Source organism: Bos taurus, chromosome 18 (assembly GCF_002263795.3).
Source record: "Bos taurus isolate L1 Dominette 01449 registration number 42190680 breed Hereford chromosome 18, ARS-UCD2.0, whole genome shotgun sequence".
In the NCBI taxonomy this organism is placed as follows: Eukaryota; Metazoa; Chordata; class Mammalia; order Artiodactyla; family Bovidae; genus Bos; species Bos taurus.
The window spans coordinates 64961802-64989602 of record NC_037345.1 but is presented as its reverse complement, the minus strand read 5'-3'; the positions used below and the strand labels follow the sequence as shown (position 1 = coordinate 64989602).

The 27801-nt window shown below is 41.9% G+C and overlaps 1 protein-coding gene across 3 annotated transcripts; it reads left to right on the top strand.

The window, feature by feature from the left end:
* Positions 1–83: 83 nt before the first annotated feature.
* On the top strand, positions 84–27801 carry LOC100124497 (zinc finger protein LOC100124497). Of its 3 annotated transcripts, NM_001102541.2 has the most exon segments (3): positions 84–315; positions 1393–1519; positions 24283–27801. In NM_001102541.2, coding segments are annotated over 3 exon segments (1893 nt in total). In that variant the 5' UTR covers positions 84–282; the 3' UTR covers positions 26016–27801.

The window sequence follows — 27801 nt, the reverse complement described above, 5'->3', positions numbered from 1 at the left end:
CCTTCAGCCAATGAAAATCCAAAGGCGATGCATTTCCTAGAGGCGGAACATCCGGTAGTGGGACTTCCGGTGTTTCGGTGGCTGACATTTTGGTCGCTACTGAGACTGTGGAGCTAGGCAGAAACTCCGGAGTGTGTTGTTGGAGAGGGAGATGAGGGGCTGAGGCGTAGTTGGAAGCTTTGTTCGTACTACGCAGGGTTGCAGACGTCGCAGTAGGCCGAGAATAACCGTGCCGAGTCCGACTCGGTTGTTCGAGTGTTGTCGCTCCGCCCACAGGCTACGATGGCCGCGGCTGCGCTGTCGGCCCCACATCAGGTAAACGCTTCGTGCTCCGGCTTCTCCCCTGCCCATTTCCTTACTGAAATACTGATGCCCAGAGTTAGAAGCCTGCTCAGGTCGCTTTATCTCAGGCCCCTGGTTCAGAACATGCAGGCCTTCGGAGGTGGTGTCTTTATTTCTGAAGACAAGTGTAATGTGTGGGTGAGGCTTGGATGCAGCTGAAGCAGGATCGTTGGGGGAATCTGTAGTCCATCCTGTTTCTGTGAGGAGCTAAGTTTGAGGCCAGGCTGCAGCCCGAGTACTAGATGAGAAGTTGTACTGTACCTTTCTTCTTAGGGCCTTGGGAGCCGACACGATCTAGTCGAGCTTTTAAAAGTTCTCCAAAGACTGTTCAGTGGAAGAAAAGTCTGTAGCGGGTGATGAGTACTTTGAGCAGAGGGAAGTTGCGGCTTTTTCACGGTAGCATCTGGTAAACACGGAGGAGACGTTAGCCAGTCAGCTGAGGCTCCCTGGCCCTGGTACCAGGCAGTGGCCCTGGCATGTCCTGAGTCCCTGGAGCACCGCCCTGGTCACTCTCCTCCGTGGCCTTCGTGTTCCCGCAGATTCCCAGGGCTGCAGAAGCACTTTTAGTAAATGGAAGTTGTTCCAGTCCCTCACTTGTTATCACTCCCAGGCGCTAATTCTCTGTATTTGAGTAAGGTCTTGGGGGCTCTTTACCTGCCATCCTACCAGTTTTTTGGTTTGGGGACCTTGGGAACCCCATGCCTGGGTTATTGAGTGCAGGCCTGTTCTATGGAGGAAGTATGGCACATTACTCCTGGAACCCGTGTCAGTCCATGGAAGTGCTTTGAGGTAAAGCTGAGCTGGTTTAGGTAAGTGCAGGTCTCCTTATTTTCTGGTGGGAATAAGCAGCAGGGAAGAGCAGGATTTCAGCTTCAGATGACTGCCTGTGTATTCTGGGGGCAATGGAAAGTTCAGATCAGAGGAGGGAGATTTGCTTCCCGTTGTTTCTAGGGGGTTACATCTTACTGGGCTGGGAGATATGTGGCAAAATAGATGGTGGCTTTTCAGGAGTGAGACTGTTCATGGTTTTATTTGTTCGTGTTATACCAGGGCAGTGTGACCTTTGAGGATGTGGCCATGTACTTCTCCTGGGAGGAATGGTGTCTTCTTGATGAGGCTCAGATACAGCTGTACCTGGATGTCATGCTGGAGAACTTTGCACTTGTATGCATGCTGGGTAAGGCCTGCACACCCACCTCTATCCTCTGAGCCAGGCTCTCTTTCTCCTTTCCCCCAAGAACAGCTCTTTACTCCTCACATCACTGCTTTCTGCAAGTGCTGAGTTATGTGCTGTGGTTAGTGTGTCTATGGAGAGTGCATCCCTACTCCTTAGTGCCGAACACCTGTAGTCCCAGATTACAGCTGAGGATTCAGGGTCAGTGGTCTTTTTGTTTTGTATTTAATTGTATTGAATTATTGTTGATTTACAATTTTGATTCCTGTTGTACATTAGATTCTGCTAGTTATCCATTTTAAATACAGCAGTACATGTCAGTCACAAACTCTCTAACTATCCGTGCCCTTCTCCTTTCCCTTCTGGCAACAGCAAGTTCATTGTCTATATCGTTGAGTCTGGTTCTGTTTCCTAAATAAGTGTGTATGTATCAGTTTCTTGTTTTTTTTTTTAATTTCATTTAAACGATATTATATTTATCTTTCTTGCCTGAGGTCCTTTCTCAGTGACCTGGTTTAAAGAAGCCCTTCCCCAACACATACACACATTAGGCACCCTCTGGGATGTTATCCTGTTCCTAAAAGCACCTTTGAGGTGTCCTGGTTTGTTTGCTTACATGTTTATGATCTACCAAGAGTGCTTTTATACCTGCTTCACAGCTGTGTTCACAGCCTGGGAAAGAGTGCCTACTGTATAGAAGGTGCTCAGTGTAATCCGGCACATTAACTGGTTGAATCATTCCAGTAAAGAGAAATATGATGTTTCTTCCCACAGAATACTTTGTTTTGGTTGGTTTGAATCTATTCTAGTTTTCCTAAGTTTTTATTTTGTAATGGGTTATAGCCGATTAACAATGTTTGATAGTTTCAGGTGAACAGGGAAAGGACTGGGCCATCCACGTACAGGTATCTGTTATCCCCCAAACTTCCCTCCCATCCGGGCTGCCTCATAACATTGAGCGGAGTTCCATGTGCTGTATAGTAGGCCCTTGTTGGTTATTCATTTTAAATACAGGAGTGTGCACATGTCCACCCCAAATGCCCTAACTATCCCTTCTTCTAGTCCTTCCTCCTGGCAGCCATTCTCTGACTCTCTTTCTGTTTTGCAACTTCATTTGTGTCGTTTCTTTTTAGATTCTCCATATAAGGTGTGTCATAACTATTTCTCCTTCTCTTTCTGACTTAACTTCTCTCAGTATTGACAATCTCTAGGTCCATCCATGTTGTTGCAAATGGCATTATTTCATTTGTTTTAGTGGCTGAGAACTATTCCATGGTATATAAGCACCACATCTTCTTCATCTGTTCATCTGTCGACAGACATTTAGGTTGCTTCCATTTCTTGGCTATTGTAAACATTACTGCAAGGAATATTGGGGTGCATGTATCCCAAACTATGTTTTTCTCTGTAGACATGCCCAGGAATGGGATGGGTGGATCATAAGGTAACTCTTATTTCTCTTGTTTTAAGAGCCTCTGTAGTGTTTTCCATAGTGGCTGTACCAATTTACGTTCTCACCCACAGTGTAAGAGGTTTCCTTTTTCTCCGCATCCTCTCCCAAATTTGTTATTTGTAGACTTTAAAAAAATTAGTTAATGAATTTACTTATTTTAATTTTGGCCACCCTGGGTCTTCGTTGCTTTGCTGGGTCTTTTCTCGAGTTGTGGAGAGAGGGGTCTCCTCTCTAGTTGCGGTGTCTTCTCTTGTTGCGGACCATGGGCTGTAGCCCGCAGGCGTCAGTAGTTGTGGCTTGTGGGCTCTAGAGCACAGAGCTAGTAGTTGTGGTGCACAGGCCTAGTTGCTCCGTGGCACGTGGGATTTTCCTGGATCATGGATTGAACCAGTATCCCTTGTATTGCAAGGTGGATTCTTAACCACTGGACTATAAGGAAAAACCATATTTGTGGACATTTACTGATGGCCATTCTGTCCGGTATGATGTGGTACCTCATTGTATAATAGTTTTGGTTTGCATTTCTTTGATGATTAGTGATGATGGGTACCTTTTCATGTGCCTATTGGCCATCTGAATTTTTTTTTCTTTGGAGAAATGTCTAAAAAACCCAACCCAGAAGAAAGGTCTTTTGGGTTGGTTTTTTTTTTTGTTATCAATTGTACTCCTCTTTATATATTTTGGAAATTAAGCCCTTGTTAGTCACATTATTTGCAGTAGTTTGTCTTTTTGTTTTGTTTATGGTTTACTTTGCTATGCAAAAGCTTTTGTTTGATTTTGTTGTTGATCACTCAGTTCAGTTCAGTTCAGTTCAGTCGCTCAGTCGTGTCCGACTCTTTGCGACCCCATGAATCGCAGCACGCCAGGCCTCCCTGTCCATCACCAACTCCCGGAGTTCACTCAGACTCACGTCCATCGAGTCAGTGATGCCATCCAGCCATCTCATCCTCTGTCGTCCCCTTCTCCTCCTGCCCCCAATCCCTCCCAGCATCAGAGTCTTTTCCAATGAGTCAACTCTTCGCATGAGGTGACTGGAGTTTCAGCTTTAGCATCATTCCTTCCAAAGAAATCCCAGGGCTGATCTTCAGAATGGACTGGTTGGATCTCCTTGCAGTCCAAGGGACTCTCAAGAGTCTTCTCCAACAGCACAGTTCAGAAGCATCAGTTCTTCAGCGCTCAGCCTTCTTCACAGTCTAACTCTCACATCCATACATGACCACAGGAAAAACCATAGCCTTGACTAGATGGACCTTTGTTGATCATTCAGTCGTGTCCAATTGTTTGCGACCCCATGAACTGCATGCTAGGCTTCCCTGTCCTTCACCATCTCCTGGAGTTTGCTTATGTCCAGTGACTTAATGGTACCATCCAACCATCTCATCCTCTGTTACTCTCTTCTCCTCCTGCCCTCATTCTTTCTCAGGATCAGGGTCTTTTCCAGTGAGTTGGCTTTTCGCATCACGTGGTGAGTGCATTGGAGCTTCAGCTTCAGCATCAGTCCTTCCAATGAATATTCAGGGTTGATTCCTTTTAGGATTGACTAGTTTGATCTTTTTGCTGTCTAAGGGACTCTCAAGAGTCTTCTCCAGTGCCACAGTTTGAAAGCATCAAGTCTTAAGTGCTAAGCCTTCCTTATGGTCCAAGTCTCACATCCATACATGACTGTGGGAACACCCGTACATGACTATGTTTGATCAGGTCCCTTTTGTTTTTGCTGATATTTCTCTTGCCTTGAGAAACTGTCAAGGTCAGTAGTCTTCCATCAGCCTGATTTATTTCTCCTTGTTTGCCGTCTTTTTGGCCAAGTGACTTTCCAAGTGAATGGTACCGAAGTTTTACTCCATTCCTATACCTGACATTTTTTTGTGTGTGCCTGACTCTGCAACAGTGTTGTCACTGACATGGTTACTACTGAAACAGACCATGAGATGTTTCTGCAAGATCTTTTTTCAAGGTTCCAATTTCTTTATATCCATGCCAGCATCTGTTATTTTCTGTTCTTTTGTTTTGGTCTCCCCAAGGGGCATGCAGGGTGTTATTCCCCTGAGAAGTGATGGCCAGGGATTGAATATCTGCCACCTGTATTGGCAGTATGCAGTCTTTTTTTTTTTTTTAATATTAGGGAATTGGAGGTGTGAGTGCAAGGTTTTTCTATTTGTGTTTTGTTTTTTATTTATAGTATTTATTCATTTGGCTGCCCTGGGTCTTAGTTGTGGCACTTCAGGTCTTCGCTCTTCAGTCTTCGTTGCAGCATGTGGCATCTTTAGTTACAGCATGTGAACTCTTAGTTGTGGCGTGTGGGATCTAGTTCCCTGACCTGGGATGGAACCCGGGGCCTCTGCACTGGGAGCCTGGAGTTTCAGCAACTGGACCACCAGGGAAGTCCTTGTTGTTTTCTTTTCTTTTAATCATTGCCGTCCTAATGGATGTGAAATGGTATATTTTCCCATTCTGGTTACATTCCCTCATGGTGTGCTTATTGGTCATTTGTATATCTTTAAAAAATATCTACCCAAGTCCTTTTTTAATTTGTTAATCTGGTTGGCTTTTTAGTTGTTGTTGAATTACAAATTTATCCATAGATTCTGAATATCAGTCCTTTACAATTTATTTATTGGGTTGCGCTGGGTCTTCGTTGCTGTGCACAGGCTTCTCTTTAGGGTGGCTTCTCTTTTGTCACGTGAAAGAGGCTCTCTCAGTCTCCAGTGCACAGGCCTCAGTGGTTGCAGCACCAGGGCGCCAGAGTTGCCGTGGGGGCTCTTGGATGTGTGGGCTTCAGTAGTTGTGGCACACAGGCTTATTTACTTACGTGTGGAATCTTCCCAGACCAAGGCGAGAACCTGTGTCCCCTGCATCGGCAGGTGGATTCTTATCCACGGTGCTATCAGAGAAGTCTGATATTAATCCGTTTTTGTATTTGTGTTTTGGAAATGCTTTCTCCCAACCTATGGTTTCTTTTTTACTGTGTTTATAGCGTCCTTTGATGTACAAAACTTTATTTTTTTCTCTTTTCCGCACAGCTTTCTTGAGGTACTATTGACACATGATACTGTATAAGTTAAAGGTTTGCAACCACAATTGTTCCTTTTTATGAGGCCCAGTTTGTCTTGTTTGTTTTTCCTACGAATTCGTAATCTTATCTCCTAAGTTTAGATCTTTGGTATGCTTTGAGTGAATTTTTGTGTATGGTGTTAGATAAGGTTTATTTTCATTGTTGTACATGTGGGTATCCAGTTTTCCTAGCATCGTTTGTTGAGAAGACTGTCTTTATTGAATGGTAATGGTCCTCTTGTTAGTAAGTATTGGATTTTGTATTTGAGGGTTGATGTTTAGACTCATTAGTCTCTGTTTTATTCCGTTAGAATATATATCTGTTTTTATGTCAGTAGCATACTGTTTTGCTTTCTCTAGCTTTGTAAGAATTTCAGATTCATGTGTTGTGGTCCTTAAACTTTGTTCTTTTTAAATAAAATGTTTATTTGTTTAGCTGTGTATTTATTTTGGCTGCGTTGGGTCTTAGTTGCATCATGTGGGATTTTTGCCTCATGTGGAATCTTTTGTTGCAGCATATGGGCTCTTTACTTGTGGATCACAGGTTCAGTAGTTGTGGCTTTTGGGCTTAGTTGTTCCAGGGCATGTGAAATCTTAGTCCCCCAGATAGGAATCTAATCCAAGTCCCCTGCATTGCCAGGAGGATTCTTAACCATTGAACCCCCAGCATTAACATCTGGAAGTTCACAGTTCACGTACTGTTGAAGCCTGGCTTAGAGAATTTTGAGCATTACTTGCTAGCGTGTGAGATGAGTGCATTTGTGTGGTAGTTTGAGCATTCTTTGGCATTGCCTTTCTTTGGGATTGGAATGAAAACTGACCTTTTCCAGTCCTGTGGCCACTGCTGAGTTTTCTAAATTTGTTGGCATATTGAATGCAGCACTTTCACAGCATCATCTTTTATGATTTGAAATAGGTCAGCTAGAATTCTGTCGCCTCCACTAGCTTTGTTCGTAGTGATGCTTCCTAAGGCCCACTTGACTTCACATTCCAGGATGTCTGGTTCTAGGTGAGTGATCACACCATCATGGTTATCTGGGTCATGAAGATCTTTTTTGTACAGTTCTGTGTTTTCTTGCCACTTCTGTTTAATATCTTCTGCTGCTTTTAGGTTTATACCATTTCTGTCCTTTATTGAGCCCATCTTTGCATGAAATATTCCCTTGGTATCTTTAATTTTCTTGAAGAGATCTCTAGTCTTTCCCATTCTATTGTTTTCCTCTATTTCTTTGCATTGATCACTGAGGAAGGCTTTCTTATCTCTCTGTGCTGTTCTTTGGAATGCTGCATTCAAATGGTTTTGTCTTTCCTTTTCTCCTTTGCCTTTAGCATCTCTTCTTTTTTCAGCTCTTTGTAAGGCCTCCTCAGACAACCATTTTGCTTTTGTACATTTCTTTTTCTTGGAGATGGTCTTGATCACTGCCTCCTGTACAGTGTCACAAACCTTTATCCATAGTTCTTCAGGCACTCTGTCTATCAGATCCAATCCCTTGAATCTATTTGTTACTTCCACTATATAATCATAAGGGATTTGATTTAGGTCATACCTGAATGGTCTAGTGGTTCATTTCCAAGGCACACCATTCAATATCACAGTAATCCAAGCCTATGCCCCAATCAGTAATGCTGAAGAAGCTGAATTTGAATGGTTCCATGAAGACCTACAAGATCTTCTAGAACTAACACCCAAAAAAGGTGTCCTTTTCATTATAGGGGACTGGAATGCAAAAGTAGGAAGTCAAGAGATATCTGGAGTAACAGGCAAATTTGGCTTTGGAGTACAAAATGAAGCAGGGCAAAGGCTAACAGAGTTTTGCCAAGAGAACGCACTGGTCATAGCAAACACCCTGTTCCAACAATACAAGAGACGACTCTACACATGGGCATCACCAGATGGTCAATACTGAAATCAGATTGATTATATTTTCTGCAGCCAAAGATGGAGAAGCTCTATACAGCCAGCAAAAACAAGACCGGGAGCTGACTGTGGCTCAGGTCATGAACTCCTTATTGCCAAATTCAGACTGAAATTGCAGAAAGTAGGGAAAACCACTAGACCATTCAAGTATAACCTAAATCAGTTTATTTATATTCTCTTAATAACTTCCTGGGTATTTGATTGGGATTACATTGAATTGATCTGGAGAAGGAAATGGCAACCCACTCCAGTACCCTTGCCTGGAAAATCCCATGGACGCAGAAGCCTGGTAGGCTACAGTCTGTGGGGTCACAAAGAGTCGGACACGACTGAGTGACTTCACTTTCGCTTTCACTTTCACATTGAATTGATAGGTGAAGGTGGGCATAACTGACATCTTGACAAAAGTGGAATGTGAAATATCTTTGACACTTTTGGAATGTGAAATATCTTTCCATTTATTTAGTTCTTTGATTTCTTCATCAGAGTTTTTATCATTTCCCTCATGTAGATTTGTACGTGTCTTTTAGATTATAACTATTTCTTCCTTTCTCTCTCCATTCTTGAAATTTCAAGGGGTGTTAATGTACATGGTATTGTGTTTTGGGGGGACTTCTCAGGTGGTGCTAGTGGTAAAGAACCTGCCTGCCAGTGCAGGAGATGTTAGAGATTCTGGGATAATCCCCTGGAGAAGGAAATGGCAACCCACTCCAGTATTGCCTGGAGAATCCCATGGGCAGACGAGCCTGGCAGTTTATGGCCCATAGGGTAACAAAGAAGTCAGATACGACTGAAGTAACTTAGCACATTGTGTTTTTAATTTCAAACTTCACTTGTTTATTGTTGATGTATAGGAAAGTAATAATTGACTTTTGTATACTATTCTTGTATCCTGAAACCTTGCTGTAATTGCTTTTGAATTCCAGGATTTGTGTGTGTGTGTGTATGTGTGTGTGTGTATTTTGTTTTTATATAGCTGGTTATGCCATCTGAGAATGAAGGCAGTATTATTCTTTCACTCCCTATCAGTATAACTTTTATATAACTCTGTTTTCTCACTGCATTAGTATGACTTACAAAGTCATACTTGAATTCTTCATCTTAGTAGGAAGATTTTTAGTTTTTGTCTAGGAAGTATGATGATACCAGTAGGGTTTTATTTTGATTGTGAAGTTAAAGAATTTTTCTATTTTTAGATAGCTAGGAGAGGGAGATTTTGATCATGAATGGGTATTGGATTTGGCCAGATCCTTTGTTTTTTTGTGTTTTTTTTTTTGCATCCCTTGATGAGATCATGTATTGGTGGGTGCTTTTGTTTGTTTTTTGGACATGCCACAGCTTGCAGTGTCTTAGTTCCCTGACTGGGGATTGAACCCCAGCTGAAGCAGTGACAGTGCTGAGTCCTAAGCACTAGACTACTAGGGAATTCCTGCATGTTCATATTTAAAGTGGGGTTTTTGGAGGGAATATGTACTTGACTCCTCTTTCTGAATTCACTCTTGATAATATCTTTTTTCATTGGTGTATTGAGACTATCAATGTTTAATATAGTCATATAGTTAAGTAAATATCTAATGAAGTTGTTACCATTTTCTGCCATTGCCTTTCTTCTTTTTCCTATGTTTGTTGTCCAGTCTTTTTCATTTGTTAATGGAGAATTTTGCATGATTGCATCTTCTCTTCTCTGTTAGCGTATCATGCATACTTTTTTCCTTTCATTTTTCTTTAATGTAATTGCGCTGGAGTTTGCACTATGTATTTACATCTGATTGTAGTCCACTTTCATATGACCCTGTATGGCTCCCTTGGTAGTTTGAATGCTTTATAGTTTTAAAAAATTCCTAATTGCTTTCTCTGCTCCATTTGATAATTGTTCTCATTTGTTTTAATGTTATGTAAACATACATATATGGGTGTTTTAAGAAAATGCGTAATGGGGTACACAGTTGCTGTTGTTCTTTAGAATACATATGTATGGGAAGCAGCTATATGAAAAGATGCTCAGTATCATAAATGGTTGGGAAAATGCAAATCAGAAGCACAATGAGATACCACCTCATACATGTTACAGTGTCTGTTATAAAAAGGACAAAAAAATAAATGTTGGTAAACTGGTAGGGAAAACGGACGCCTTGTGCACTGTTGGTAAAAGCGAAAGTGTTAGTCACTCAGTCAGGTCTGACTCTGCGACACCGTGGACTGTAGCCCTCCAGGCTCCTCTACCCATGGAATCCTCCAGGCCCGACTGCTGGAGTGGGCAGCCTTTCCCTTCTCCAGGGGCTCTTGCCAACCCTGGAGTTAAACCCGGGTCTCCTGCGTTGCAGGCAGATTCTTTACTTTCTGTGGGTAGGAATGTACTTTATTGCAACCACTGTAGTAAAGATTATGGAGACTGATTACAGAATTAAAAAAGGAACTTACATATCGTCCATCAAGTCCACCTTTGTGTATTTATGCAGAGGGAGTAAAATCATCGTTTCAAAAAGGTATCTGTGTCTTATGTCTATTGTAGCTTATTTATAATGTTCAAGAGATGGAAACAACCTAAGTGTCCATTGATAGATGAGTGGATAACAAAATGAAATATATATGGGATATTATTCAGTATTATATAACCATAAAAAAGATGCCTGTATTGCCATTTGCAGTAGCATAAATTGACCTGCAGAGCATTATGCTAAGTGAAATAAATCAGGGAAAGACAAATCCAGTTGTCCCACTGTGTCCACTGAGGATTGGATCCAGGATCCTCTAAATATACTGAAGTCTAGAGGCCCATAGTCAGTCCTCTGATTCTGAAGTTTTCCCATTTGTGGATTCATCCAACTACACAGAGCATATAATTCTGTGTGTATTTATTGAAAAGTGTTCCTGTAAAAGTGGACCCAAGCATTCAGAACTCAGGTTGTTCCACATTTACCTGTACTGGATGGTTATGCTTACATGTTGAATCTTTAAAACAATAACACCAACACCAAACAGATACAGACAAAGGATTAGTGACTGCTAGACCAGAGCAAGGTGGGCAGATAAAATGAATGAACAATGTCAGAAGTTACACACTTCTAATTATGAGGTGAGTAAGTCCTGGGGATGAAAGGCATAGCATAGTGACTCTAATTAACATGACTGTGTGGAATATTTAGAAAGTTCCCAAAGAGGGCGTCCCTGGTGGTCTCCTGGTTAAGAATGCACCTGGCAATGCAGGAGACGGGGGTTTGATCCCTGGTACAGCACTGCTGCACACGTGCTGTGGAGCAGCTAAGCCGTGGGCAGCAGTTACGGAGCCTGCCTGTCGCAGCCGCGGAAGCACTCCTGCCTTAGAGCTTGTGCCCCGCCGCAGAAGACGCCATCGCAGTACGGAGCCCATCCAACACAACTGGAGACGAGCCCTGCTTGCCGAAACGAGAGAAAGCCGGAGACCAGCAACCACCACCAAGTGGTCATAAAAGGCTAATAAGTAAAAAGAAAATATCAAAAGAGTAGATCTTAAAAGTGCTCATCACAAGAAAAAAATCACAGTCAGATTTTCTGAGGCTTGGAGATCTGCTTCCTTACAGTGTCACAGGTTGAGGAGATGTGCTCCTGGGAAAAGCCATTGACAGAGGAGTGAATTGTAGAAGACGCCTTTCTCCGTGGGCCACATCCAGTCCTTCTGTCCTGCGCTTGGGGAGAGCAGCTGCTTCTCAGTTTTATCCCAACTCCATTTCCTGAGCACAGTCCTGTAGAGTGATTCTTTCATGTGTCAGATGTAGAATTGTGATGGTGTTCCCTTCCTCCAGTAAAGTCAACGTGAACTTCACTGTCACTTCTTTGTTTTCAGGTACTTGGCGTGGAGTTCAGGATGAGGAGACACCTTCTGAACAGAGTGAATCTGTAGAAGGAGTGTCAGATTAGGACTCCCAGGGCAGGTTTGTCTCCTGAGAAGGTCCAGCTTTGTAAGATGTGCATCCCACTTTTGAGAGACATTTTGCACTTGGCTGAAGAGCAAGGAACAAATAGTGGGCAGAAAGCATACACATGTGGGTCATGTGGGAAACAGTTCTATTTCACTGCAGACATTCAGCAGCACCAGAAGCAGCACATTGGAGAGAACCCCTTATGCTGTATCATGGAGAGACCCTCATTTTTGAAGAACTGTACAGTTCTTGCATCAGGGAATCTCTCTACCTTCATGGAACTTGGGAATGAATTCATGGCAAATATGGGAGCTCAGCCACAGGCCACTAATACCAGGAAGAAACTGAACAATAGTAAGGAATGTGAAGCTGTTTTTCACAGTGGGAAAAGTCATCAGAGCTGGGGAGAAGGCAAGATAGTCTCCAGCCACGCAGACATACTTGTTCAGGATGGGCGAGTCCTCACTAGTGAAGGGTTTTGTAAGTTCAATACATGTGAGAAAGGCAGCACCCAAAGAAATACCCTCATTCATCATCAGAAAGTTCATGCTAGAGAAAGGCGTTATGAATGCAGCCATTGTGGAAAATTATTTAGCCACAAATCCCGTTTCCTTGCACATCAGAGATTTAACTGTGGAGGGATGCTTTATGACTGCAGTGAATGTGGAAAATCCTTTAGCCAAAGGAAATACCTCATTGCCCAGAGAAAAATCCACACTGGAGAAAAGCCTTATGAGTGCGAGGAATGTAATAAATCTTTTATCCAAAAGTGGATCTTAATGGAACATCAGAGAGTTCACACTGGAGAAAAGCCTTATCAGTGCAACCAACGTGGAAAATTTTTTGCCCGCAAATCCGATTTCCTTGCACATGAAAGACTTCACACTGGAGAAAACCCTTATGAGTGCAGCAAATGTGGCAAAGCTCTTACTACTAGCTCTGGTCTCTATTATCATCTGAGAGTTCACACTGGAGAAAGGCCTTATGAGTGCAGTGAATGTGGAAAGTCATTCACTACTTGGTCCATCCTTTCTAATCATCGGAGAGTTCACAGTGGAGAAAGACCTTTCGAGTGCAGTTCCTGTGGGAAATTCTTTAGCCGGAATGAACAGCTAAGTGCGCATATGAATGTTCACACTGGAGAAAAGCCTTATGAGTGCAATAAATGTGGGAAGTCTTTTACAAGTAGATCGAACCTTTGTAATCACTGGAGAGTTCACAATGAAGTAAGGGATTTTGAAGGCAGTGAATGTGGGGAATTCTTTCGCCAAAAGGCACGTCTCAATGCCCATAAGTTTCATGCTGGAGAACAGGCTTATGAGTGTAATAAATGTGAGAAATCTTTAACTGCTAGGCTGAACCACCAGTGTCCCCAGAGAGTTGACACTGGAGAAAAGCCTTTTAATTGCAATGAATGTGGAAAATGTTTTACTAGTAGCTCGAGCCTTTTTCGTCATCAGAGAGTTCACAGTGGAGAAAGGCCTTATGAATGCAGTGAATGGGGGAAATCTTTTATTGCTAGGTTGAGCCTTCGTGATCATCAGAGAGTTCACATGGGAGAAAGGCCCTATAAGTGCAGTGAATGTGGAAAATGTTTTACTAGTAGTTTGAGCCTTCTTCGTCATCAGAGTTCACAGTGGAGAAAGGCCTTATGAGTGCAGTGAATGTGGGAAATCTTTTGTTGCTGTGAATGGCCTCTGGTATCATCAGAGAGTTCACAGTGGAGAACAACCTTATGAGTGCAGTGAATGTGGGAAATCTTTTACTGCTGGGTGGAGCCTTCGTGATCATCAGAGAGTTCACACTGGAGAAAGGCCTTATAAGTGCAGTCAATGTGGGAAGCATTTTATTAGTTGCTCGAGCCTTCTTCGTCATCACAGAGTTCACACTTAAGAAAGGCCTTATAAGTACAGTGAATGTGGCCAGTCTTTTACTAGTCAAACCAGTCTCTGTGATCATCACAAACTTCACACTGGAGAAAGGCCTTTTGTGTGCAGTGAATGTGGGAAAGCCTTTAAGCAAAGGCAGCTCCTCCGCACACATTGGAAAATCCACCCTGGAGAAGAGCCTTATGAGTGCAAGGAATGCGGTAAATCTTTCAACCGAAGTTGCTGCTTGATTAAACATCAGTGAGGTCACACTGAAGAAAGGGCTTTATAAATACTGCAAGTATGGCTGGCAATGATGTCAAAGAAGTTTGAGGTGGTGACAGAGTGGGCAGAACCTATGAAGCAAATGGACCCTTTCCTAGAGCAGAAACTGAGGCACAGAGATGCCGTGTCATCTGTTTATGATCCCCGTTGAAGGGATAAGGATCTGAGATTGAATGCCACGTTGCCTGGTTCAGGCATTTGGAGAATCTGGTGACTTCATTCCTCCCCTGCTCTATGCATGCCCACCAGGTTTGAGGACTGAAAGAACACCTTGTCCATCCTGACACTTCTGCTCCCTCTGCCCCCACCCCATGAGCTGTGCTTACATCCCAACCCATGCTGATGGTCAGGATTATCTTTTCTTTGGAATCAGCATTGATTACTTTTCTGTGGATGACTCCATTTATCTACCCATCCAAACCAATGCTATGACTCAGTTTTTTATCATTGTCCTTTGAGAAAGAAGAGCTGTCCAGCTCAGAGAGGCAGAGGGATTTCCACAGGAGCTCACTACTGCCACACCTTTCATGAGAGTGGTTACACTGCACATGTCCACTGGCTTTTCTTTTGCCGCTCAGAGCAGGGACTCCAGTTCCCATATCCTGACCATGAGCTCTGCATACCTGACAGCTCCATTACCACAAGGGGATGCAGCCTCATTTCCATGTGTGCACATCTCCCACTAACACCCTCCCACTTGGGAAGTTCTTCACAGAAGAGCAGTGCTAAGCTAGGGACTCTGGATCAACTCATTGGCATTTCCCCAGATCTGACACTGGCCTCACCGCTCTCTGCAGTGATTGGTTTCCCAGGTCCTGTTCATCATCTTTACATACCCACCTCAAGATGTCCCTGTTCCCATTACGTGGTTGACCTGCTCACTGTTTTGGGCAGTGTGAGGGACACTGAAGGCCTGAGAATGTCCAGTGTGGCCCTCACATGGTGTAGTCTCTAAAGCTCTTCTTCCTTTACCCCTTTACTCATCTCCTCACTTTTCCTTCTACCCTTCCAGAAACATGTTACCTAGCAAAATAATGATTATTTATTAGTGTGAGTTTGTCCTCACTTTCTGAGACCCACACTTGATCAACCTGGCTTTAAAACTAACAGGAATGCAAGGTGACCCCTCCCACGAAGACCAAAACCTCTGTATTAAAAAATTGTGATGATTTTAATTACATTTTTCTCAGATTATTTATTTACTTAACTGTGCCATGTGGCATGTGGGATCTTAGTTCCCCCAACCAGCAATCTAAATGTCTTGTGATGTGGACACGGGGAGTCCTAGCCACTGGACTGCTGGTGATTCTCTTTTTCAGGATTCTTGATGTTTTTGTTTTTCACATGTCTGTCTTTTACCTGTGTGTCTTGTTTCATTAGACTTCTATTCGTACTTTTGCCAACTTCTGTTTTGTGAGATTAGGCTATTTTCTCTTATTTTGACATTAGGAAAGCAAGGAAATAACGAAGACGTGTTAGATTTCACTCATTCATGAATGTGAGTGGCTTTTTTTCCTGCATGGAATTATAATTCAGAATACTGAAAGTTTGTGTTCTCTATTTTTATACGATGTATAATATAATGGCCTTATACATGATACATGTTTTGGATAAGTTTCTTTTATTAATATATGTTACCTTCAGATATAATTACACAGTAAATCAATCCCTGTTTTGTAGTGCTTGCCAATTTCCCTGGTGAAAATATTCACACCATTACCAGTGTCAAATTGTGAACGTAACGTCACTGAAATGGAGTTGGGAAGCATTGCCTGTAACCCACCATTGTATGCTTTGCCCCTTACAGGCCCAGTAGCTGCAAAATGTTTTAGGAGTGTACCTAGTAAACCATAGTACAGTGATTACGAATACATTTTTCTAATTTGTTTGAAAAATCACTTACTGGTTGTATAGTTGACTTAAATTTTGTATATGTACATTTAAACATTTTTGTGTACATCCTTAAAATCAGTTTCCTTCTGCCATGTTAAATTCATCTTCAACATTATAATTACTGATAAAGGGCCTACTCTAGTAATAACTGTTTTCAAATATATATGTAAATGGAATGACTGTGTTGGACCCTTCCTGTATATTATCATCATTTATCATAATTACACACATTTTTGTTGTGTATCATGATTTACCTAGTCATTTTTAAGTTTTGTAATCGCAGGTTTCACATCTTTTCGCATCATACATAACTTCTTAGAATGCTTTTCAAAAATGAAACCTTTTCGTAATGCCAGCAATGTATTACACGAGAATGTATTCTAAGTACCAGTGTTTATCCGCACAACCTGGGGGCAGTGTAACAAAAGGTCGAATGCTCACACCTTCGATGCAGCCTGGATCTGCTAACTCATGTACCATAGCACAAAGGATGTGGGACAGAAGGGAGACCTTGCTGGGGAAATACAGTGGGACGTGCTGACCCCGCACAGCAGGTGTGGGTACAGAATTCACAAGCGGTGAATTTTTGGGCAGCCAGGCATGTGATACTGATGCTCAAAATTGTGGTGTGTGGACCAGACACAGTCACACTGTTCTCATAGATCCCTTATGATCAGGTAAGTGCAGACGGGATTAGAAAGACAATCTCCCACGTCACTTCAAGTTTGATGCACTGATTGTGTTCAGATTAGGGACTGAGTCACAATTGTGTTACCAGCTAGAGATTCACATCTGTGAGCAGCTTTGTTTAGCAGAGAACTTCGGTTTGGGTTTTTGAAGCTTTATGGGAGGTGTCGTCATTCCTTGAGCCCTTAGCACTTGGACTAAAGTTTGTCAAGGTTCAGTCCCCAGAAGATGTGGGTAAGTTCTTGCTGATTATCTTGCTAAATAGCAATCATTTGGTGATTTATATTTTTCTGGTGGGTAGGAGGAGCAGTGGGGTGATGGGTGAGGGGATTAGGAGGAAGAGCCTTGGAGACAGGGAGAGGTCCACTTTGGACATTCGTAGTCTTTCAAGTGGGGAGAAGACAGTGGCAACCCATTCCAGTGCTCTTGCCTGGAAAATCCATGGACGGAGGAGCCTGGTAGGCTGCAGTCCATGGGGTTGCTGAGAGTCGGACACGACTGAGCGACTTCACTTTCACTTTTCACTTTCATGCATTGGAGGAGGAAATGGCAACCCACTCCAGTGTTCTTGCCTGGAGAATCCCAGGGACGGGGGAGCCTGATGGGCTGCCGTCTATGGGGTTGCACAGAGTCGGACACGACTGAAGCAACTTAGCAGCAGCAGCAGTCTTTCAAGGTCCCTCACAGTGCTCAGAATAGTGACTGGGACAGTTTGGGCAAGATGTATCCTGAATTGGGTTCATGAAAAAGATGGGCAGAAGCTTGGAAAGAAATCACTGCATACTGCATGTGGTGGAGGCCATTGTCACATCTGGGGTGACACTGAAGACCATGGGTGGCTTGCTGGTTTGGTGCCCCTGTCACTTTGCACAGCATCACAAAAGGGAACGTGTTTGCAAGGAGATATGAACCGGGGAAGGTGGAGCTGGAGGCCCAGTGAAGATGTAGACACCAGAGTAGGTAGTTCGTGGTTGTGACACAGTTGATGGTGTGCATATTAGGAAGTGCAGAAGAGAAGCCAGTGCATCTGTTTGGTGTAGTGTAAGCACTCGTCAAAGGCCTGGCAGCTGTGTGTCCTTGTGGAAGCTATTCAGCTGAGATGCAGACCCGTCCCTCCACAAATTTGAAGAATAATTACAGATTCTGAGCCCAGGGAAGTTTGCATAGATAAATGGGATCATTCACATTAAAATTATGAATGTTTGTTCCCACTGAAAAGAAAGGTGTGTCCATTAGCATGGGGCTGTGGTATGACTAGGGCTGTTGTGGGAGGGAGACGGGACATGTATGTGGTGGTCTTTGAGTCTCCAGTTGGATAGGGTGGACATGGGGTACAGAGACAAGACTTCAGTAAATGTGAAGAAATTATGATCTAAAGATTGGAACAGTCACTAGCTGAGGCCAGGGCGAGAAGGTAGTCCTTGACTGATTAGGCCTTATGATAAAGATGAAAAGTCAGCCGCGTGAGTAGGTATAGTTGAATCGGACTGGTTGGGCAGGCGATGTTCAGCGAGCAAGAGCACAGCCATTCACTGTGGCCGGATTACACATCGGTGTTTCTCAGTGAGTTGGGCACAGACTCTGCAGGCAAGAGAGCCTTTTCTGGATGTACAAAAGCAGTGCTTTCCCTCTTGCTCACCTGCACTAGGCGTGCCCAGTGTCTCCCTTCCAGATACCCAGTCAGGGTGCTTTTTTTTTTTTAAGGCAAGGCTTTGTTGGGACTTAAGCTGCAGCACCAGAGAATAAAAACATGTAACAGGTTCCTTTGCTTGGTCTCAGAGGGGCCCTTTCTGACATTTTTATTGTCCTTGAGCAAAGCTTGCAAAATGAATTCAAACTTTTTTTTTCCTTCTTTTTTTTGACTGGGAGAAGGGGCTTGCTGCATCGTATTTCCTGGAATACCCATTGAACCCCACCGCATGGCAGCCGCAAACATAGTAAATCCTAGTCACTGAACCACCAGGGAGTTCCCCCAAATAGCTACCACTTCAGGCTGTATGCATTTCAAGAGCAATTGTTCAGTCTCTAAGTGGTGTCAAAGTTTTTGACCCCATGGACTGCGGCATGCCAGGCTTTCCTGTCCTTCACCATCTCCTGGAGCTTGCTCGAACTCATGTCCATCAAGTCGGTGATGCTATCCAACCATCTCATCCTCTGTCATCTCCTGCTTTCAATCTTTCTCAGCATCAGGAATCTTTTCCAGTGAGTTGACTTTTCGCATAAGGTGGCCAAAGTATTGGAGCTTCAGCTTCAGTATCAGTCCTTCCAGTGAATACTCAGGGTTGATTTCAAGATCAATAGGATAATGTTTGTTTGCTTCCAATTACCAGCGGCGGATGTCAGCTTGGGTTGGCTTTAAGGAATGAGGCCATGTGCAGACACTTCAGTGGTCAATAGCATTAAAGACAAATGGTCTTAAGCCCTTCCTCTGGTCCAGAATCTTCCACCCGCCTAAGAAGGATGAAGCCCTTCCCCCACACAGGCAGTTTCTCAGTGCTCCTCCCCTCAGCAGTTTAGCTTTTCTTGTTGGTCTTCTAGTGTGGGGTGCCATTTCTTGAGACCATGACACTACATTTTCCAGAAGACCATGTGTTATGACAGCGTTCAACCAATGAAAATGCAGAGTCTGGACATTCCTTGGAGGCCAAGTATCCGCAGTAGACGTCTGGTCTCTTCTTGGCAGGCATTTTGATTGCTGTAGAGATTGTGGAACTGGTTGAAAGTCTTTGTGTCTCATGTTCGTGCATGTCTGCTGTAGAGTAAAGTGACTCAGTTACATGTATATATATTCTTTTTCTTTTCTTTTCCCTTATGGTGCATCAGAAGATACACAATATAGTTCTCTGTGCTATAGAGTAGGACCTTGTGCTTTATTCATCCCATATATACTAGTTTGCACTCCCAATCTTTCCCTTGCTCAGCTGCCTCCCACTTGGAAATCTAAGTCTGTTCTCTGTGTCTGTGAGTCTGTTTCTTAGATGTATTCATTTATGTGATATTTTAGATTCCATATATAAATGAAACATGGTGTTTTTCTTTCTATTTCTGACTTGCTTTACTTAGGATCATGATGTCTTAAGTCCATGCATGTTGCAGCAAATGGCATTATGTAATTGTTTTTATGAACTCAGTAATGTTCTATAGTATACATGTACCCTATTGTCTTTATGCCTTCATCTGTTAATGGATATTTAGGTTATTTCCATGTTTTGGCTTTGAAATTTTTTCTTCCTGTTTTTTCTGCAGTTTTATAATGTCTTTTGATGTACAAAAGTTTTTTAGTTTTTTCTTTTTTTCCTCCAACTTTCTTGAGGTTCAGTTGACACATTATATGATGTAATTTAAGGTATAAAGTGGTAATTGTTCTTTTTTTTTCAAGTCCAGTTTGTCTATTTTTTATTTTGTCGATTTTGCCTTTATTGTCATGGGCAAGAATTTGTCTGATTCAACATTTTGAAAGTTTTCCCTTTTTTTCCCATAAGAATTTTGTAATTTTAGCTCTTACATTTTAGTCTTTGATATATTTAGAATGCCTTTTTGTATATGGTATAAGACTCTTAACTTCATTCTTGTACATGTGGCTATCAAGTTTTTCCAACATTATTTGGTAAAAAGCCTCTCTTTATTGAATGGTAATGCTCTTACTGTCAGTAATTATTGGATCATATATATGAGGGTTGATATTTACAATCTGAAGTCTCCATTCTATTTCACTGGAGTGGATATATGTCTTTATGCTATTAGCATGCTGTTTTGATTACTATAACTTTGTAATATGGTGTGAAATAAGCCTTAGGTGCCTTTCATGAATCCCACTTGGTCATGATGTATAATCATGTTTATATAGTTTTCAAATCAATTTACTGACGCTTTGTGGTTTGCATTTATGTTCATCAGAGATACTAGCATATACTTTTTTTTACGTTTTTGGTTTGGTATTAGAGTAATGTTGGCCTCACAGAATTAGATAGGAAGCAGTCTCTCTGCTGCTGTCTTCTGAAAGGAGTTGTAGAGAATTGTATCTTCCTGAAATGTTTGTCATATTTCACCAGTTAACCAATCTGGGCCAATTACATTCTGTTTTGGAAGGTTATTCCTTATTGATTCAGTTACATTAACAGATGTATACATATTTAGATTGTGAATTGTTGTGTGGGTTGTGATAGACTGTATATTTCAAAAAATTAATCTATTTCATTTAGATTATCACATTTATGGTCTTGGAAATGCCCATATATTTCATTATGCGTTTAATGTGCATTGTCTCTATAGTGGTTTTTCCTCTTTCTTTTTTTCATTCTTTCTTCTTCTTTTTTTGGCTGTGCTTCGAGGCATGTGAAATCTTCATTTCCAAAGCAGGGATCAAACTGTCCCCTGCAGTGGAAGTACAGAGGCTTTACCACTGGAACACTGAGGAAGTCCTCTTTTATTTTTGATACTAATAATTTATGCCCTGTCTTGTTTTTGTGATTAACCTGACTAGAATCTTTATTTTATTGGTCATTTTAAGGAACCAACTTTGGCTTTGTTGATTTCTATCTTGATTTTTAAAAATTATTTCTTCCTTTGGATTTTATTTTCTCTTTTTCTAGTTTCCTAAAGTGATTGCTTTTAGATCTTAATTCTTTCTAACATATACATTCAGTGCTATAAATTGCCCTATAACCACTGCTTTCACCATATGCATATTATTTTGAGAAGTGCTGTGTTTATTTCAAGATACTTAAAATCTTACCTTGAGATTTCTTCTTTGATCCATGTTTTCTTTGGGTTGTTTAATTTCTTCTCATTGTGCGATTTGCCAGTTATCTTTCTGTAACTGGTTCTAGTGTAATTCCACCATACTCTGAGAACAGACATTTTCTGATTTCTGTTGTTTCAGACTTGTTAAGGTGTGTTTTTTGGCCCATGGTGTGCTCGTCTTGTAAATTTTCCATGTCAGCTTAAGATTATTCTGCTGTTGGATGGAGTAGACCAGTAGTCTGTAGAAGTCCATATATCCAGTTGGCTGTGCTGGGTCTTCATTGCTGTGCAGGCTTTCCTCTAGTTGCAGCAGGAGGGGGTACTCTCTAGCTGTGATGCACGGACTTCTCATTGCGGTGGCTTTTCTTGTTCAGAGTACAGGCTCTCAAGTGTTCAGGCTTCAGGAGTTGTGGCTCCTAGGCTCTAGAACACAGGCTGTGTAGTTGTGGCACACGGACTTAGTTGCACTGTGGCACGTGGGATCTTCCCAGACCAGGGATTGAACCTGTGTCTCCTGCGTTGGCTGATGGATTCTTTACCACTGAGCCACCAGGGAAGCCTCTGGTAGATATTAATATAGTTAATAGTACTTTTTATTGTTTTGAGTTCTGTTAATCTCTATCGTTTTTCTTTAATGCATATTCAGGTTTTATTTAAAGTGCATTTTGTTGTTTTAAATTTCATTTACTTAAAGATTTATTTTGGCTGTTTGGTCTTCTTTGTGGTGTACAGGCTCTGGAGTGTGCAGAGTTAGTAGTTGCGGAATGTGGGCTTAGTTGCTCCGTGGCATGTGGGATTTTAGGTTCCTGACCATGGATTGAAACAGTGTCCCCTGAATTGCAACGCTGATTCTTTACCACTGGACCCCCAGGGGAGTCCTAAAGCGGGTTTCTTAGACAACATATGGTTGAGTCCTGTTTCTGAATCCACCCTGATAATCTCTCTTTTAATTGGTACACTGAGACTATCAATATTTAGTATATTGATAAATACTTAACGTGTTTGTTACCATTTTCTAAAATTGCCCTTGTTCTGCATTCCTGTGTTAGTCTACCACTCCTTCTTTTTTGGTGTTAATTGAGCATTTTGTATGATTTTATTATCTCTCCTTTGTTAGCTTACCAGCTATATTTGCTTCTCTCCAGTTTTAAATTCAGTGGTTCTAAATTTGTGTTATGTGTTAACAACTGATTTAAGATCACTTCCATATAATCCTATATGATTTCATGGGTAGTTTGAATAAATATATATTTGTGTCTTGTGGAATCTTAGTTCCCCTACCAGGGATTGAACCTGGGCTTCTGGCAGTGAAAAATGTGGGATTGTAACCACTGGGCCACCAGGGAATTCCTATGTAATTTAAAAATATCCTGAGGTGAGGTTCCATGGTTGCCTACTGGATAGGATTCCATTTTTTCGTTACTGTGGACCAGTTCACCCCAGCTGTTATCTGTTAGATATGAAAAGATATTTTTTGAAAGGAGACATGCTAATGGGAACCTTGTACATTAAAAAATGCTCAATATTACAAATGGTAGGGGAAATGCAAGTCAAAATGACAGATACTACATCATACGGTATAATGTCTGTTATGAAAAACACAAGAAATAATGTTGGTAAAGATGTGGTGAAAAGGAACCCCTTGTGCATTTTGTGTTGATCCTTTGTTAAAATTCCAATCTCTCTGCTTATATTTTCCTTCTAGTTTCAATGCTGTCTGCCCTATCCATTAGTAGACATTAATTAGCTTATTAATCATAATTGTTTAAAATTATCAACATGATCATTCCAGTATATCTGTAGTATTTGATTGTAGTTTTGAAGCTTTGTCTCTTCAAGCTCTGTTTTATGGGACACTGCAGAGCTTCAGTAGGCTCAATAGTTGCAAAAGAGTTATATCAGTTAGATTCTGCCAGAGCAGTTATGTTTATGTGGGGAGATGAAGTCTTAAAAAGTTTGTACTCCATCCACCATACATCCTTTCCTCTGGTTCCAATAGAGATTATTTATTCATTTACTCATTTTAACTTCTTATTTTATATTATAGTTTGGTTGATTTATAATGTTGTGTTAGTTTCAGGACTTTTTTTAGTATTTAAAGATTATTTAAATGTTTTATTTGTAGTATTTGATGTCATGTATTGTGTACTGAGTTCCTCTGAGCCACTGTTACTGTTCTTTTGTCATAACTCTGTTAGGACTTGCATCATTTTGACTCTTGTAACTGGGAATGGAGAGTCCTTGGGCCTTATGGAATGGACATGACTCTGGTCTCTGCAAAAGAGCTTGGAGATTCTCTGGGCCCAGATGAATGTCAAGTGGGGAAGGACTTGTTATAGGTCTTTGTTCGTCATACCAGGAACATATGACTTCCATCCTTTGACTAGTGTTGTGGTGCTATTGCCAGTGGCTACAAATGACTTCTCTCATCTTTCTCTATTCTTGACATTCTGCCAACTTGTCATTTGTACTACTTTACATTCTTAGTCTGACTCCAGCCTAGGATTCATCTCCTACCACCTGTGTAAACCTCATGTGGTCTTCACATTGTTTTCCCTCTGTTACTTGGTGGCAAAATTGTTTATGTCCTCAAACATGCATGTATGCTTTACTGTTTGTTGAACTCCAGCTGCATGTTGCAGCCAGATTTTCAGTGGCATGGATGAACAGTATACTTCTCCACAGTGTCACAGGTCACCAGAGGATGTAGTCCTGGTAAACCCATTGAGAGAGGAGTGCCTTTCACCTTGGGTCACATCCAGTCCTTGTGTCCTGGACATGGAGTGAGCACCTGCTTCCTCAGTTTGACCCCGGCTTCATATGCTGGACGTGATTCCATGGACCTGTGTACGCTTTCTGCTCCCAGCTTGTCCCCACTGCTTCTTTCATGTGGCAAATATACAGTTGTCGTGATATCATTCCCTCCAATAAAGTCAACCAGAACTTCACCATCACTTGTTTGTTTTCAGGTTCTTGGCGTGGAGTCCAGGATAAAGAGACACCATCTGAAGAAATCAAACCTGCAGGGGTGTTACAGTTTCGCACTCCCAGGGCAGGTTTGTCTCCTGAGAAGACCCAACCCTGTGCGATGTGCATCCCAGTCTTGAGAGACATTTTGCACTTGGCTGAAGAGCAAGGAACAAATGGGGAGCAGAAAGCATACACATGTGCAGCCTGTGGGAAGGCGTTCTATTTCACTGCTAACATTCAGCAGCACCAGAAGCAGCACGTTAGAGAGAATCCTTTCCTATGTAATACTGAGCGACCCTCATTTTTAAAGACCTGCACAGTTCACTCAGCAGGGAATTTCTCTACCTACATGGAGATTGGGAATGACTTCATGGCCAGCATGGGAGTTCAGCCACAGGCCACTAATACTGGGAAGAAACTGAACAACAGTACCGAGTGTGAGGTTGTTTTTCACAGTGGAGAAAGTCATCACAGTTTGGGAGAAGGTAAGATAGTTTCCAGCCACACAGACATTCTTGTAGAGCATGAGAGAGTCCTCATTAGTGAGGCAGTTTGTGAGGTAAACAAATGTGAGAAAGCTGGCACCCAAAGAAGTAACCTCATTCAGCATGTGCAAGTTCACACTGGAGAAAAGTCTTACCAATGCAGCCGATGTGAAGAATTTTTTAGCCACAAATCCCAAATCCTTTCACATCAGAGCTTTAATTGTGGAGGAATGCTTTATGACTGCAGTGAATGTGGGAAATCCTTTAGCCGAAGGAAATACCTCATTTCCCATAGGAGAATCCACACTGGAGAAAAACCTTATGAGTGCAAGGAATGTAATAAATCCTTCAGACGAAAGGGGAACTTAATTGAACATCAGAGAGTTCACACTAGAGAAAAACCTTATCAGTGCAAACAGTGTGGAAAATTTTTTGCCCGCAAATCCATTTTCCTTGCACATGAAAGAATTCACACTGGAGAAAACCCTTATGAGTGCAACAAATGTGGGAAAGCTCTTACTACTATCTCTAGTTTCTATTATCATCTGAGAGTTCACACGGGAGAACGGCCGTATGAGTGCAATGAATGTGGGAAATCTTTCACTACTTTGTCAACTCTTTCTAATCATCAGAGAGTTCACAGTGGAGAAAGACCTTTTAAGTGTAGTGAATGTGAAAAATTCTTTAGCCGAAAGGAACATCTCAGTGCCCATATGAATGTTCACACTGGAGAAAAGCCTTATGAGTGCAATAAATGTGGGAAATCTTTTACGAGTAGGTCAAACCTTTGTAATCATTGGAGAGTTCACATTGGAGAAAGGCCTTTTAAGTGCAGTGAATGTGGGAAATGTTTTACTAGTAGCTCAAGCTTTCTTCGTCATCAGCGAGTTCACACTGGAGAAAGGCCTTACGAATGCAGTGAATGTGGAAAATCTTTTGTTGCTTCGAGTGGCCTCCGGTATCATCAGAGAGTTCACAATGGAGAAAGACCTTATGAGTGCAGTGAATGTGGGAAAAATTTTACTGCTAGGTCGACCCTTCGTGATCATCAAAGAGTTCACACTGGAGAAAAGCCTTATAAGTGCAGTGAATGTGGTAAGTATTTTACTAGTAGGTCGAGCCTTCTACGTCATCAGAGAGTTCACACAGAAGAAAGGCCTTATGAGTGCAGTCAATGTGGGCGGTCTTTTACTACTCAGACATACCTCTATGATCATCACAGAGTTCACATTGGAAAAGGCCTATGAGTGCAATGAATGTTGGGAAAACCTTTAAGAAAAGACAGTTCCTCCTCATCCATTGGAAAATCCACATTGGATAAAAGCCTTTTGAGTGCAAGGAATGTGTTAAATCTTTCATCTGTTGGTGCCAGTTGATTAAACAACAGAATTCACACTAGAGAAAGGGCTTTGTGAATATTGCAAATATTGCTGACAGTGATGTTGAAGAAGTTTGAGGTGGTAACAGAGCATGAAGAACCTGTGCAGCAAATGGACTCTTTCTGAAGAGTAAACTGAGGCACAGAGACTGTATCATCTGTTTGTGATCTCCTTGGAATGAATAGGCATCTGGGATTCAATGCCAGGTTGCCAGGTTTAGGATTTAGGGAATCTGATCACTTCTCTCCTGCTCCCCACCCTCTTCTGCCCCCCAACACACCAGGTTTGAAGACTGAAAGAACACTTTGTCCATTGTGACCCCCCACCCTAGGAGCCCAGCTTATACCCCAGCCTCATGCTGATTGGACAGGATTGTCTTCTCTGCCATCCAGCATTGATGCCTTACATGTGAATGACCACATTATCTACCCAACTAAACCAATGCTTTGGTTCAATAATTATTATTTCCATTTGTGAAAGAAGGGGTGTCTAGTTCAGAGATTTAGAGGGACTTACACAGGAGCTCACTACTGCCACACCTTTCATGAGAGTAGTTGCTCTACGCTGCAAATGCTTCTCTTCTGCCCCTTAGAGCAGGGACTCCATTTCCTGTGTCCTGACCATGAGCTACACAGACCTGAAGCCTGGATTAACCCCAGGGACTCCAGCTTCATTTCCACCCATGCACATCTTTCACTAACAACCTCCCACTTGGAAGTTTCTCAGGGACAGCGGCATTAAGCCAGGGACTCTGGACTGGCTCATTGGTATTGCCCTAGGTTTGGAACTGGCTCTACCACCATAAGCAGTGATTGGTTTCCAAGGTTCTGTCTACCTTCTTTATGTAGCCACCTCAAGATGTCCTTGTTGCCCTGTTATATGATTGACCACTCGTTGTTCTGGGCAGTGGGAAAGACACTGAAGGCCTGAGAATGTCCAGTGTGTTCCTCACATGGCGTGGTCTCCAAGATTCTTCTTCCTTTACCCCTTTACCCATATTCTCACTTTTCCTCCCACCCCTCCAGAAAAATGTAGCTCAGAAGAATAATGGTTGTTTATTAATATGAACTTGCCCTCCCTTCCTGATAGCCTAACTTAAAAACTAGCCCTGAATGCAGACTGACCTCTTCCATGAAGACTAAAACCTCTGTGTAAAAAAATCATTATGATTTGAGTTGCCTTTTTTCTCAGGACTTTTCTTCCCCTTCACTGTGCCATGTGGCTGTGGGATCTTAGTTTCCCTGTCCAGGAATCTAAAATGTGCCCTATGATATGGACATATGGAATCTTAGCCACTAGACTGCTGGGGAATTCCCTTTCACTGGATTCTTAATGTTAATTTTTGTTTTTCATGTGTCTGTTTTTCGCCTGTGTGTTCTATTTGGGAAAATTTCTATTCATATTTTGGCCTACTTTTGTTTTCTGAGATTTGTGTGTTCTCTTTTTTTGACAAGAAGGAAAGCAAAGAAACATCAAAGACATCTGTTAGATTTCACTCATTCAGCAATAATGTGTGTGACTTTTTTTCTGCATGGAATCGTAATTCATAGTACTGAAAGTATATGTTCTAAAAGTTTATACTATGGGTAATATAATGGCCACATGCATTATACATGTTTTCAATAAATCTGTTTTATTCACATTTGTTACCTTA

Bases quoted from the DNA above. Each gene is read 5' to 3' on its own strand.
- LOC100124497 (XM_015458440.3), top strand. From the start codon at position 24,402: ATGTGCATCCCAGTCTTGAGAGACATTTTGCACTTGGCTGAAGAGCAA.